The sequence below is a fragment of the Mirounga angustirostris genome, unplaced genomic scaffold (assembly GCF_029215605.1).
Source record: "Mirounga angustirostris isolate CCGP_5_RB_7025 unplaced genomic scaffold, mMirAng1.0.hap1 SCAF_8, whole genome shotgun sequence".
Classification (NCBI taxonomy): domain Eukaryota; kingdom Metazoa; phylum Chordata; class Mammalia; order Carnivora; family Phocidae; genus Mirounga; species Mirounga angustirostris.
Window position 1 is genome coordinate 102,618,217 of NW_026991716.1, and position 14,036 is coordinate 102,632,252.

At 37.0% G+C, this 14,036-nt stretch overlaps 1 protein-coding gene and 1 long non-coding RNA gene across 4 annotated transcripts in view; one reads left to right on the plus strand and one right to left on the minus strand.

Moving 5' to 3' along the window:
* LOC123836405 (uncharacterized) overlaps positions 1-7,319 on the plus strand; it is a 61,732-nt gene extending 54,413 nt beyond the window's left edge. Inside the window, exon 4 of the long non-coding RNA XR_006788961.3 lies at positions 7,196-7,319. This is a non-coding gene — a long non-coding RNA (uncharacterized LOC123836405). The remainder of the gene's footprint in view (positions 1-7,195) is intronic.
* FAM184A (family with sequence similarity 184 member A) overlaps positions 1-14,036 on the minus strand; it is a 112,400-nt gene that overhangs the window by 39,092 nt on the left and 59,272 nt on the right. For all 3 annotated transcript variants that reach the window (XM_054505525.2, XM_045865399.3, XM_064598054.1), the window contains exons 7-9: positions 7,160-7,321; positions 4,579-4,700; positions 3,975-4,125 (exon numbers count right to left, since the gene is read on the minus strand). In XM_054505525.2, coding sequence (XP_054361500.2) covers positions 3,975-4,125; positions 4,579-4,700; positions 7,160-7,321 — 435 coding nt within the window. The remainder of the gene's footprint in view (positions 1-3,974; positions 4,126-4,578; positions 4,701-7,159; positions 7,322-14,036) is intronic.

The window sequence follows — 14,036 nt, forward strand, 5'->3', positions numbered from 1 at the left end:
GGATTGTAATCTAGATGTAGAAGATTTGAAGCAGGAGAGTAACATGATCCAACTTAATATTTTAAGAGCATCACTCTGGCTGGTTGAGAAATAATATGTAGGTGGGCAAGAGAAGAAGCAAGAAGACCAAATGTAGGTTCCATTCGCAGTGTAGGGGAGAAGTGCAAGTAGCTTGGACTAGGGTGGTAGTGGAGGAAGTGCTGGAAATGGGCAAATCCTGGGTGTACTTTGAAGGCAGAGCAGCAGGAATTGCTGATGGACTGGGTGCACAGTGTGACAGAGAGGAGTCAGAGATGGCTGAGCAGTAGATGGATGGCACTGTCTAGGAGGAGCAGTCTGGCTTAGGTTGAGGGGTGATGGTTGGGTACATGATGTGTATTCAAGAGTTCTGTTCAGACATTTTGGATTATCTATATTGAGATGTCTCCATTTCCTCCTCACTTCAATATCACAGCCACATTAAGGTCCCTAAAATAAAAATTTCAAAATGTTATTCTCCTATCCATAAACTGACAGAATCCCATAGCCTACTGAGTGAACTCTGAACTCCTATGATTGGAAGTCAAAATTTTTCACAATGACCTATCTCCCCAACTGTCCCCACCTCATTTTTCTGTATTCCTCATAGTGCCTGGAAAATAAGAGTATATTCAATAAAATGTCAAATGAATAAAAATATTTGTGTTCATCCTTTACTCTATTTGAAAGTCACACTAAAGCTGACCTCTTTAATGAAATTTTTCCCAATCACATTGGCTATGTCACTCTTTCTCTATTCTATACTCCCACCCAGTGGTTAAGTTGGTAAGTATGTAATAGCTGTCTGAAAAATAAAGCCCTGATGTATAGCATGTGCTGGTACTGTGTTGTAAATACTCCCACCATCGATGACTGCTAGCCACCAACATGTCCCAGAATATGGAGTTGAGAAGGCCTGCACACAGTCAGGGCTATGTGAGCTGGGAGGAGCCAGATCCAGCACATCACTGCTCCTTGAGTACAAACTGTCCAGACCATTTATGGTCACTCACTGCAGTGACTTTTACTGTAGGTAAAATGCTATCAGATTGGAGGTATGTGGAGGCTAAAAACTGTGTCAGATACATGGTGGCTATAACCCCCTAAATAACCTTGGGCCTCAAAGCTCAAAATGAAGTCAGACCCAAACTACAAAGTCCCACAGTTCTTTGTCTGAATGATTGTATGTCTCACAAATTTCTCAGTCCGTGGATCTGAATGAGGAATTGGAATATTAAGTCATCATACTGGACCTAAAATAAAATTTGCCCTGAAAAAGGTGAAATAAAGGAATATATGATGACATTTTAGGATCACAAACAGAAAATATGATCACAGAGCACTCTGTATACTCACTTTTCTTTAGACAGAGTTGAAGAGTAAAAATGTAGTTCTTTTGCTTTAAAGGAATTCAAATGTACACTGATTAGCCCAGGAAGTATACCTAGTTTTTGGACAAAGGGGTAATCATTGGACAGAAAGAAAGAACACAATGAAACATTAAAAAACTAAAAATATGAAGTTAGACTCTGATCAGAGCACAGAATAAAAATAATAGCTTTGGGAAATTTTGATAAAGAACATCTGACTGAAGAAAAGTGAAACTCTTATGCCTTTCTTTGCCCATTTCTTGATAGGTAAGTTTAAATCAAATTTAACTCTCAAGAGATTAAGTTCAACATGAAAGATAAATTATTTCTTCTTGGCTCTAAGCAGAATGAAATATAGGTAAACCAAGGCACAAAAAAAGACTTGTGTTCAGTTCACTCAGAAATAGTTAAAATATGTGAAAACACAGATCCTCTGATACTTTTCACAATATGTTTCTGCCTAAGACCTGGCTGTTCCAATTCCATTCTCCACTCTTACTCCTTAAACGTCCCAAAGCCCAAGCCAGATCTGGTTTCCCTAAGTGCAGAAGGGTGCTGGCAGTGCTAGGAACAAGGGGATGAGTGAGGCCAGTAGTAGTAAGTAGAGTGAGATGGTTGTAGGGCTCGGAGCTGGGGGTGGACAGTATGAGGACCAGGGTTCAGTAGGAGTCAGGCAAGTGGAAAGTAGGAGAGCAGGCACACCACACTGGCTCTAGGAATCCATCCACAAAAATCAAGAGAACAAATCCAAAGGGCCAAGGAGGGAAGGGTCCTTTGTCCATAACAAAGTTCTATTAAAAAGACTGCTGGTCCTGCTAGAAGTTTCTGTCCTCTGACATACCTGGAAAGAGTGCAACTTTGATAACATAATACCCACTTTCACTTCAGTGTGGAATCGTCTGTTCAACTGTTTTCCTAACTTTCTTCAGGTACATAAAATCCCAAGATGTAACAGCTATTTTCCAGTTTATCTACGGGAATGTGTATGCCCTCTAGATTTTAGAAGTGGGGAGCAGGGAAGATATTATCATTTTGGAAATGGGACTGATGACATAGAGCAGCACAGAACAGCTTCATCTTTGGAGGCAATTAATTCCTGGTTCTTATTGATATTTATGGTTAATCTGATCAAAAAATTATTTCTGTAAAGTTGGCAAAATTGGAGCCATTATGTAATAAATTACTTTATGACACAGAACTAAAATAATAGGCAAAACATTATGTCCTCTCAGGAATAATCAATGCAGAACAGATATTGGTAAAAGAAAAAAAAATATCAGAGAAGCATGGATGAAATCTGACAATTTATTTTAAGAGAGATTACATGAGTAATGAAATAATCTAAGAGAAAACAGGTGGGAGAAGTGGTAGGTCCTCTTTACAGTGCCAAGTTCAGCCAAAAAATGTCTGTGTCAATACTTTGTGATTAAAAAACAAGGCAGACTCTCAGGAGTATTTTTCATTTTTATCATACAATTGATCTAATCTTTTTAAGTACAGGACATCATAGAAGAGTAGTACCATTCTACCCAGGAAAATCTGTCCTTCTAGGTATCTAAATAGGAATGTAAAATAAGTATACAGAAGGTAACCAATAAACAATGCTAACCTGGTGCCCAACTTCTAGTGAGAGTTGTTTTCTTTTTATTTTTGTCTGAATTTCAAAGGTTTCAAATTTATTCACAAAAATTCATATATATATATACACTCCCTTTTCAGGGTAACATTATTAACTATTATGAAAGATCAGACACAAATCGGCAGGCCCCAAGTACTCTTGAAAGATACTGCATGTATGTATCCTCTGTAATAAGTTATCTTACAGAAAGCCTATCCTGTTTATTTTGAAATTCATCATGATCACAAATAGAAAGATAATAGTAGATTTCTAGCACTAAATTATGGAGCTGCTTCTTGTCCAAGTTCTGTACTTGCTTATCAACTAGTGACTCATGCAGTCAGTCTTATTTAATAACAGGCTTTGCAGGAGAGTGCTAAGAATTCATAAATTTAGAAGTTGTGTAAATGAGTGAAAAATCATTTAATTATAATTATAAATGGAAATAAGTGAACCTGACATAAGAAGATAGATTTAGGACATAAGATACACTTAGGGATATCACTACCTTTTGTTGATAACATTTTGAAGTGTAACAGGCAACATCCTTCTGCTGAGAAAGAAGTAAACTGCTCACTTCTGGTATGGCTTTAGGCAATCAGGATGCATTTAATAAATTTTACCTTCTGGGGCCCAAGTGATAGCTAATGGCTTGAAAAAAGATTTTATACTTTCAAAATATGGGTAACTTTTCCATTTAAAAATCTCTAATGTGGTCAGTTCAAATATTAAGCCAAAACCTGTAAATTCTTCTCAGAATTTAGGACTGCATAGGTAACATTATTTAGTACAGTGTTTTCACAAGTTAATGAATATATCTCCTTGATTTTATACATTTTTAAAATTTTAAATTTGCCATATGAAAATTAACAAAATACAGTGAATTAACGCATAATGTTTTATAATGTTTTCCTGGCTAGAGAATGTCAAGGAAAATGAACCTTCAGAATGTATAGACTATTAATTACCTGGTTTAAGAGATCTTCTACTTTCTTCTGCCATGAATCCCTGGCTGCATTTTTTTCTCGCTCCTTTAACTGCAAAAGTTGAGACATGGCTGACTTCTTATCCTCTTCATGTTGAAGTCTTAACTCTTCACGAAGTTTAGAACACTCCTGTCTAAAATAAAATGAATGCCTTTATTTTTAAAGAGAATTATTCCTCTCAGTAGCTATAGTATAGTTGTTCATGGTTTTTTTAAGTATTTAATTAATCCTCCTCAAAAGTCAACTCAGAATAAAAGTGGTTATTTTTTCAGTCAGGCTTACAGAACTGTAAGGTAAATTGGTAACTTACCTAAGATTATTAGTTCATCAGCTATTAATGGCAGAACAGGTATTAGAATAAATAAATCTTCTGACTTGAGGTTAGTATTTTATAAAGAAAATAAAATCAGAAAAAGTATTCAAGCAGAAAAGGAGAATAACAATTTCTCTGCATCTAATCGGGAAAAAAATTCATTAAAAATGCTGTCACTATGATTTTAACGATAAGACAACATAAGCCATATAACAGAAAAACATTTTTGCACATCTGTACTGATAAGATTACATTACAGAGTAAAAAATGTACCTAAGGTTTTCAGTCCATTTTATTTCTAAGTCATGGGCCATTCTGTCCACTCTGAGCTTCTCTTCCTCTTTCATGGCAGCAAGTGTTTCTTCATGCTGTTGCCTTGCTTGTTCTAGCTCACCCTGAAGAATAAAAACTTTTCAATGAAAACAAGTCTTCAAAAGCAAATTCATTGCTGGTTATTTCAAATAAGCAGAGTGCTTGCATTATAACTTAAATTCCTACAGCACAATAATTGATAGTGCTATCTATAACGATTACTGGAGATTTTCAGATAATATATGGCACATATATTTTAAGTGTCCTTGTGCAAACTATATTGCATTAAGGCTTATAATTTTACAAATCATTTTGAATAGTTTAAAGCTAGCATAATAAATAATCTTAACTTTCCATATCATGGGTATCTATTATCTTCATATAAAAATATACACGTTATATAGATATGTTATTCAAAGCATTATGAATGAAGCATTATGGCTCTACCTCACTGACATGATTAAATAAGTGAGAAGTGAGATTAAATAAGTGAGAAGACGATATAGATGAAATGCCTGTGGCTCTCTGGAGCCCAGTGCTAGAGGTGACCTGTTTGGACAACACGGCAACCCTGGGGCACTGCCGGCCGTGGAGCTGCTCTTCGGCTACAACACACGAGGAACAGATGATGGTGCTTCCTTCTGTTGTAACAATGACCCTTTCTGGATCACCCACTTGCCAAGAGCAGGTGTTGGAGCATTGCTGAAGGGCATATCCAGATTCACGGGAGAGAAGAACGTCATTGTTGAAACTGCCATTCTACATTGCTGACCTGGCTATAAACAGTAAATTCTGAAAACTGGATCCAGCCATCTTAGCCAATGGTCCTTTTCACTAAGTATTCTGCCTCTAGGAACTACTACTTTTTCCATCACAGGCAGCATTAAATGGGATAGAATACTTAAAAAGTATTTCTTTTATTGAATGCAAAGTACTTTATTAGACATCAGTGGGGTAAGGAAAGAGGTAAAGAAAATACTTGCTCTTTTTTTCCCTCAAGTGTTCCATATCCATCACCTCCTGGGATCCTCATAACAACATGGGGAGGTGATAGTGAGGAAACGGAGCCTCAGCAAAGTTTAGTAATGCCAGAAACTATAAACTCCACACTACAGATTTGCAACTGTTAAACTAATATTATCATCATTGTCATCAGCATCTTACCCCTTATTTACCAACCATGATCTAAGGTGTCTTAAGGGCAGAGTCTTGCCTTACCTGTGACTGGATCCCCCACAGGTACCAACCAACAGGTTGACATATAGTCAGGGACCAATATCCACTTGATGATGGGTTCAGTTATATAATACACAACAGAAACTCAGCAGGGAGGAGGGGAAAAAAATCCCATCCAGACAGAACACCTGTTAAGGAGCCTTCCTAAAGTTGTGGTAAACTGTGATGCAGCACCTACATTTTCTTGATTAAAGTTGTCCAGCAGAACAAAAGATGAACAGTTGCTAAGGTTTTGCTTACAGTTTTTATTAAGTTCTACTACCTGATAGAAGAGCAATGTAAATATGTGCAAGGACCTTAAAGAAATGAAACTGATTTGAATTCCAAGCTAAAAAAATTAAATTTGAAATATTAATAAAAGGCAACATTTCCTGAGTGCTTACTATTTTACTAAGCACTGTGCTGTAAATGGTTTACCTCATTGAATTCTTACAATAGTGGTGTGAAGTGTATTATTATCCCCTGCCACTCCTGCATTGTGCAGATGAGTAAATTGAGGATTAGAATAAATAACTTGTCTGAAGTGACTAAGTGGTGGATCAAGAACTCACACCCAACCAATCTGACTTCAGGGCCCACACTCTCAGTCACCTCTCTGAAGGAAAAGAACTCTCTGGATACCATCCTCTTAGTTCTTATGGATGCTTTTCTCTACTTTCTGAGGCAATGTAAATATTTGCTCTGCTTCCTGAGAATGGAAGGCCACAGAGCCTTTCAAAATTTTTAGGTCATAGAGAATTGCTTTGTTGCTATACATGAGAGTTTGGACTCTTACCAATAAAAGACTTGTGCATCCTAATTGTTATAGTTTGAATTGTGATCCCAAAGAGATACATGGAAGTCCTAACCTCCTGTACCTCAGAATGTGAACTTATTTGGAAATAGGGTCAGTGAAGATGTAATTAGTTAAGAGGAGGTCATACTGGAGTAGGGTGAGCCCCTAGTCCTAGGTGAAGGGTATCTTCTTAGGAGGACACAGGAAGAATGCCACTGACCACTGAGGAGGAAACTGAAATGTGCCACCAACCAAGGAAGGCCTGGGCTACCAGGGGCTGGAAAAGGTGAGGAAGGATCCGCCCTCCTAGGTTGAAAAGGGAGAATGGCCCTGACAACACCTTGATTTTGGACTTTCAGCCTCCAGACTGTGAGAAAGTAAATTCCTGTTGTTTTAAGCCACTTAGTTTTAGTACTTTGGTAGGAAAGCCCTGTGAAACTAATACACTCCATACAATGTGATATTTAAGCAAAGTAACTAAATATTTTTACCTTGCTGATGTTTAGATTATAGCAGGTATTATAAAATTACCTCAACATTTAATAGAGCATCTTTGGTCTCCTTCAGCCTGCCTTTAGTCAAGTCGAGCTCATTCTGAAGTCTCTCCTGGGAGTCCTGAAGACTAGCAATGAGGCCTTCTGCAGAGCCAAGACCTTGTTCACTTTTCCTCACCAGATCTTGGAGGCGGCCAATCTGCAAGTACATACAGTACTTTTAATATACTTCATTGTTATTGAACAGCAAAAGAGCCATTTTTTTTTCTTAAAGTCTTTTCTTTAGTGGTAATTTTACTGAATGGATCTTTTTTGATGAATTTGGAAGAAGCACTCAAATAATCAGGATAGCTTTCATCCGTTGTTGTGTGTGTGTATGTGTGGTTTTTTGTTTTTTGTTTTGCAAAGACCTCCATATTTATGATTTCCCTCTTTCATGACAACCATGTGAATAAGTGAAGAACTCAAGTCCCCATTTTAACAGAGAATTCCTGGTTCTATCAAATAATCAAATCCCTCCAAAATGGAACTGAAACAAGATGAAGATTATATCAAAGACAGAGAGAAAAAAGTATTTTTTAGATAAAAATATTTTTAAAACTGCTCTTTAAAATGGAATCACTTATACTTCATTTGAGCCCAGTTCTCCTGCTGTTTATAAAAGTGACTGATTTAGGTCAATACTGACAAGCTGCGAAATGCATATTAGAATAAGTTGTGATTTCTTTGTTTCCATACAAAAGTTCCTCATGAAATTGTTAAGAGTTGAATTTATACACTCTTGAAATTAGGGGCTAATAAGACAATTTGTTGATTAGGCAGATCCATATCTTCAAGTTATGAGCACTAAAACCAATAAATGAAATACTTTATCTAGGAAAGTGTTATGGAGTAAAAATCTCCTTTTTATAAAACATCCAATCTTATCAAAACTCTATAGGAATGAAAACTGCTAATTTTAAAATAACACCTGAATATTTCCCATTGTAAATACAGGCATCACAAGGAAAACTGCAAACATTCTCTTTTAGCCTCCTCTCAATTCACCACCCCTCTTCCTGTTCCCTTTCCATGCAGATGTTTATATACTGAACAATTCTGGTGAAGGTAACATTTTATCTTGTTAGTATCTTTAAAGGGATGCCTACCTTATATAGTGAGCTGGGAAGCTTCCAATTTTTCTGTGCTCTGAAATATTTTCACAGTTACAATTTATCTGTTTCTTAAAATTTTAATAAAATTCATTCATTAAAATCTTCTGGGCCTAGTGCCTCTCTAGATACATGTTGGGAGTATTTATTTCATGGTTATAATTGGTTCCATCAGATTGATCAACTACTTCAAGTCACTTTAGAAATTTAAAATACAAAGACATCTTTTTTCCTAATTTAAAAAATCTAATAGCATATTTGCATATAATATTCATTTACCATGTTTTAGAATTTTCTTTGTCCCTGAATTTATGCCCCCTTTCTCTAGTCTACCTGGCTTATTTGTATCTTCCCTGCTTTTTATGTTGCTCTGGCTTGCCATAAATGTGTTGCAGGGGTGAATGAATAATATAAGGCGTAACAGAGTTAAACAGTATTGAACCTGGGGCATCTGCTAGCTCAGTCTGTGGACCCTTGGGGTTGTGAGTTTGAGCCCTACCTTGGGGGTAGAGTTTACTTAAAAAAAAAAAAAAAAGAGTATTGAACTTAGTAAAAAATCTAGTTTCAAGTTCTTGGTCTGCTACTATAAAATAAGAATAATAATACCTACCTCACAGTTATTATAATATTTAAATTCAAGGATATATGGGAAAAGATTCTTTAATTAGAAAGCAACATACAAATATCAGGTACCAATCAGTAAGGAAGGGACGACCAAATTTATCAACATGGAGAAAAATTTTGTTCCAAAATCCAGATAATTTTCAAATGAACAAGATTACATGTACAAATGGAATACATGAAAAAACTTATAAAAAACAGTATTCTAGTTATTACACAAAGAATTAAAAGAGAAAGTCTGTTCAAAAACTAAGTAATTAGAGACAGAATGAACTTTTAAATAGACAAAAACTTTAAAATGCTGCACAATTAAACATAAGCAAATAATAAGTAACGAACACAACTAATTAAATTTTGTTTTTGTAAAATATAATAAAAGTGGATATGTAAGGAACACATCTATTGTCTCCCAATATCAAAATCTCTTTTTGTCATGTGGGGCATCTACCTTTCTTCCCTATGGGTTCATGTCAACCCAAACCCAGGAATGAACCTGGCACTCCCTTGAAGCATAAACCAGTTAGGTAATCTCATTCTGTTGGCCATGGGGACTGGTTCAGAGGCAGGCACATGGTTTAAGTTCATCTACTCACAGTGATCTCCGGACTTCTACAGGAGTTCCTAAAAAAGGTCTTTTTCCAGTAGCGCATATAACCTAAGGGAATGTACTGAGAATGTATAACAAATCCAATTCGAGAAAAAGAGAAGCTGAGTTCCAGCGTAAACAATTTCAGTTCTGAATCTGGTCATGCCTGATGCTAACATTCCCCTGGACTTTTCCAGTCAACATGATTCAATAAATGTCCCTAGGCTGGTTTGAGCTGGGATTTCTGTCACTTGCAGTAGAGATCGATCTTCTGATTCCTCTTGAACACTGAGGGAATACAGTAAGTAGAAACCTCTTCCCTGGAATATTCACTCATGCGTGCTCTTCTCTGATCCAATCTCCTTGCATTGCCTGTGTCAGTTTTTTTATAAATTACAAATATGGACATGAGTATAAGCCCTGAGACCAAGCAAGCATCCACTTATTTGTACTCAGCATCTTCCAAATGCTTCGTGTTCCTCTTAAGATAACATCCAAAATCTTTCAAGGGCTTACAAGGCCTCCAAAGCCAAGACCCTGCCTCACTCTCCAGCCTCCTCTTGGCAGCTCCCCTCCTCGGTCTTTAGGCTCCTTGGGAAAATAGCACTGCAGTTAAGAACTGAGTTCTGAAATCACACTGCCAGGATTGGAATTCTGGTTTTACCCACTTACTATGTGACTGGGCAAGTTCCACAGCTTTTTTGTGACTTGGTAACTAGTAATTAGAGTATGGAGTTATTGAGAGAATTAAAGGAAAAAACAGTATAAAGGAGAGACTATATAAAACAATGCCTGGGACATAGTAAGAACTAAATAAATATGAATTATTATGATAGTTGCAATCACAATTCCACCCACATCCTTCAATTCCTAGAAAATTCTTGTGCCTCAGGGCCTTTGAAGAACCTTTCCTCAGTTCATTCTTGTGGCAAACCCCTGTTAATCACCACCATTTTGCAATATTTGTCAGACTTGTTCTTGTTTCTAAATTTCTTCTATAAACAGTGCTGAAATTTTGTCAATAATATTTAATTATTTGCTTCTATTAAATACACTGAAATGCAGGAGTCAAAGGGCATGCCTATCTTTAAGGCTTTTAATAGTGCTAAATTCTTTCCAGGAAAATTACACGATTTTATATTCCCATTAGCAGCTTTTTGTGTTTATTTCTTTACCCTTATCAACACTTCATGGTCTCAATTTTTATCATTGTTAATTTTATGGTAATGGGAATAGCACCTCATTAGTTTCATTTCCAGTTTTTAAATTGTAGCGGTTAAAATTATTTTTTTTTCATGTTCTCCTTTAGCTCATTAAAAAAATTAGGGTAGCTGTATTTTTTAATGTTTTGTATACATCTTTAAGGTGTTAAAGACATGAATTTTGTTACTCATACTCTTTGCCAATCACTTATTCCACCCCTCCCTAATTTTTCCTCTCTCATAATTTTACTTATGGTGTATCTCGATATACAAAAATTGTAGTTTTTTTTTTTAAAGATTTTATTTACTTATTTGAGACAGAGAGAATGAGAGAGAGAGCACATGAGAGGGGGGAGGGTCAGAGGGAGAAGCAGGCTCCTTGCTGAGCAGGGAGCCCAACGCGGGACTCGATCCCGGGACTCCAGGATCATGACCTGAGCCGAAGGCAGTCGCTTAACCAACTGAGCCACCCAGGCACCCTAAAAATTGTAGCTTTAACTGTACAAATATTGTGTTTTTAATTCCTAACATTGCCATCATGTGTCGAAAGGCCTTCCTTGTCCTAAGGTTTGTCACTTGCATTTTCATATTTTATTTATATTCATGATACGATAATACATTTCAACCTTAGCCCATCTAGAACATCTCTGGTATGAGGTTGAAGAAGAACTTCATTTTTCTCTCTTCTTCCATTTATATGGTCTTAAAAGAACAGTTTCAGATTAAACCTATTAAACTTAACTTCTGTCCTACTTTTCCACTGACGTTGTAGGAAGGTCCTCAGAGAACCCTTGATGGCATGACCTTTCCAGGTCTCACACTTTGGCTTCTAATCATTTTGTGACAGTGTGAGGCACTAGGCACTTCCAACTCTTGAAAGTATCTGTTTTCATGTTTTTCTCATTCCCATTGGTTCTCATTCTCATGCTTCTGATTTCTTCTTCTCCACCTCTTGCCCTGGCTCTGTTAACTCAGTCCTGGTGCTACTGGTGCTCCTCTTTGTTACCAGCAATCTTCTGGTGAGCTCTTCGGTGTTAATGGCTTCAGTGACTGCCTAATCCTTAGCTCTAAGCCTGAACTCTCTACTTAGTTCCAGCCTAGATGTCTTACAATCCCCTCAGGTCCAAACAACTCAGTGTCTTGCCATTCCTATGTATCTGTCCTCCTGTAATACCCAGCTTCCCAGAGTGGCATAATTACCTCTCCAAACACCTGAGCTAGACACCTGAGTCTTTTTCTACCACTTACCACATCAAGTCCTGTAAATTTTATTTCTTAATAATCTCCACTCCCAGGTTTTGCTTTCCTAGTCAAGAAGCTAATCAACTCTTGCCCAGACTACAGCATCTTAAGTCATCTACCCAAGTCTAATTACCAGTCCCCTCCCCATACAACTCATCCTCCTACTGCCACCAGAATTCTTTTCCTGGGACCATCTGAGAGAGCCAGCTGCTGGGCTGCTGCTAGCACTCGATCATCAGGATAAATTCGGAAGTCTTTGCTACAGCGCAAGAGTGACTCATAGTTTAGCTTCAGCTTCCCTTTCGATCACAGTTCTTGACAAGTGCCATATCGTCAAGTACACTAATTCTCAACCACAGTCAATTCTGCCCCCGAGGACTGTGTCTGGTTGTTACAAGGAAGGGGAAAGGTTGTGGCACACACTACTAGTATCGAGTATGTAGAGACCAGGGATACTACTAAACATCCTAAAGAATTATCTGTCCAATCAGTAGTGCTGGGGTTGAGAGACTATGGTGTAATGACACTGAACCTTCTATGGTTCACCAAGGCATTTTAATTTGAGTACCTACATGACCATACTTACACTATTCCTTGTACCCATACTGTCTTTCATCATTCGTACATCTGCAAATTTACATTTACCTTTCAAAGGCCACCTCCCATACCACATTTAAAAATTCTCCAATATCACATTCTCCAGAGCTTTTATGAATGCTTCTGGTAGAGAATCACTCCCTCCTCTGGAATTTAAAAATACATTGTATTTATCACCAGTCGTAACAGCCATTTGAAGCTATGAGTTGCTTGACGTTTTGTCAAAGTATCCCTAACACCTAGAAGATACCATGCAGTCAATAAATGTTTCCTAAATCATAAAAGATATGCAAATATTACTGATGTTACTGGACCCTAGTTCCAACTTTTCTGGAGACCAATTTAGTAATAAGATATGAGACCTATAACATCATTCCTACTGTCTGGCCCAGTAATTTCATTTAGGGCAAGAGCTAGACAAAAAGGAAATAATTTTTAAAAATGAACAAAAGTATTAATAAAAGATCATATATCGACTTACCAGTAAAAATAAGACCCTGATAAACAGGGCTGAGAGAAGTCCTCTCTAATACCCCATGCTCCTCAGGGTCTCAGGGCTCATGGCTGAAATATGCCTTGGTTGGTCACTGATAAGGACATGGAACTGCCCTTAGGACAACCCAATTTTGCTATTCTGGCCCTGGCCTTGCATGACAATCCTCCCCACTCAAGTAAGAGGGGGCAGTTCCTTAAAATTATTACTATTTATAATAAAATATTTAAAACATTAAATGTTCAACAAAGAAAATGTTTAAACTACGGTAAAGATATATAATGGAACACTATATGAATATTTTAAATGACTAACATTTAGACAAAATTAAGTGGAAATATTTATATGGACTAAAGTTTTATAAATCAAGTACACAAAGCATTTGTGAATATAGATTGTAACCATATTAAAATGCACATATACATATTAAATACCATTAGAAAATCTGAAATTCTGAAAACATTCCTCAGGTTCTTACTTTTTTTTTTTTTTTTTGGTAAAACTGCTTAAGTTCATAAAGAGCACTACTCAAAATTTTAGCACCTATCAATCAGTGTCTCTGAATGGTATATATTATAGCTATTCCAGAACAGAGTTTAGAAACTCAATCCTTGGGGTGTCTGGGTGGCTCAGTCGGTTAAGTGTCCAACTCTTGATTTTGGCTTAGGTCAGTCTCAGGGTCGTTAGATTGAGCCCCATGTTGGGCTCTGTGCTGGGTGCCTGGCTTAAGATTCTCTCTCTCTCCCCCTCTACCTCTATCCCTCCCCGCCACTTAAAAAAAAAAAAAAAAAAAAAAAAAAGGAAGAAACTCAATCCTTGTTCTCTAAATCATAGGAATAAATAGCCTGTTTGTCCTCTATTACCTAAATGCTAGTGTACCCACTACAGGAGCCAGAGATATGAGTTATTTGTGTGTTGCAGTAGGCTGAATTCTAACATGACCCCTCTCTGACTCTCACTTTCCCCAGAACCTATGCATAAATAATGGGATATCACTCCCATAACTGTATTATGTTACTTAG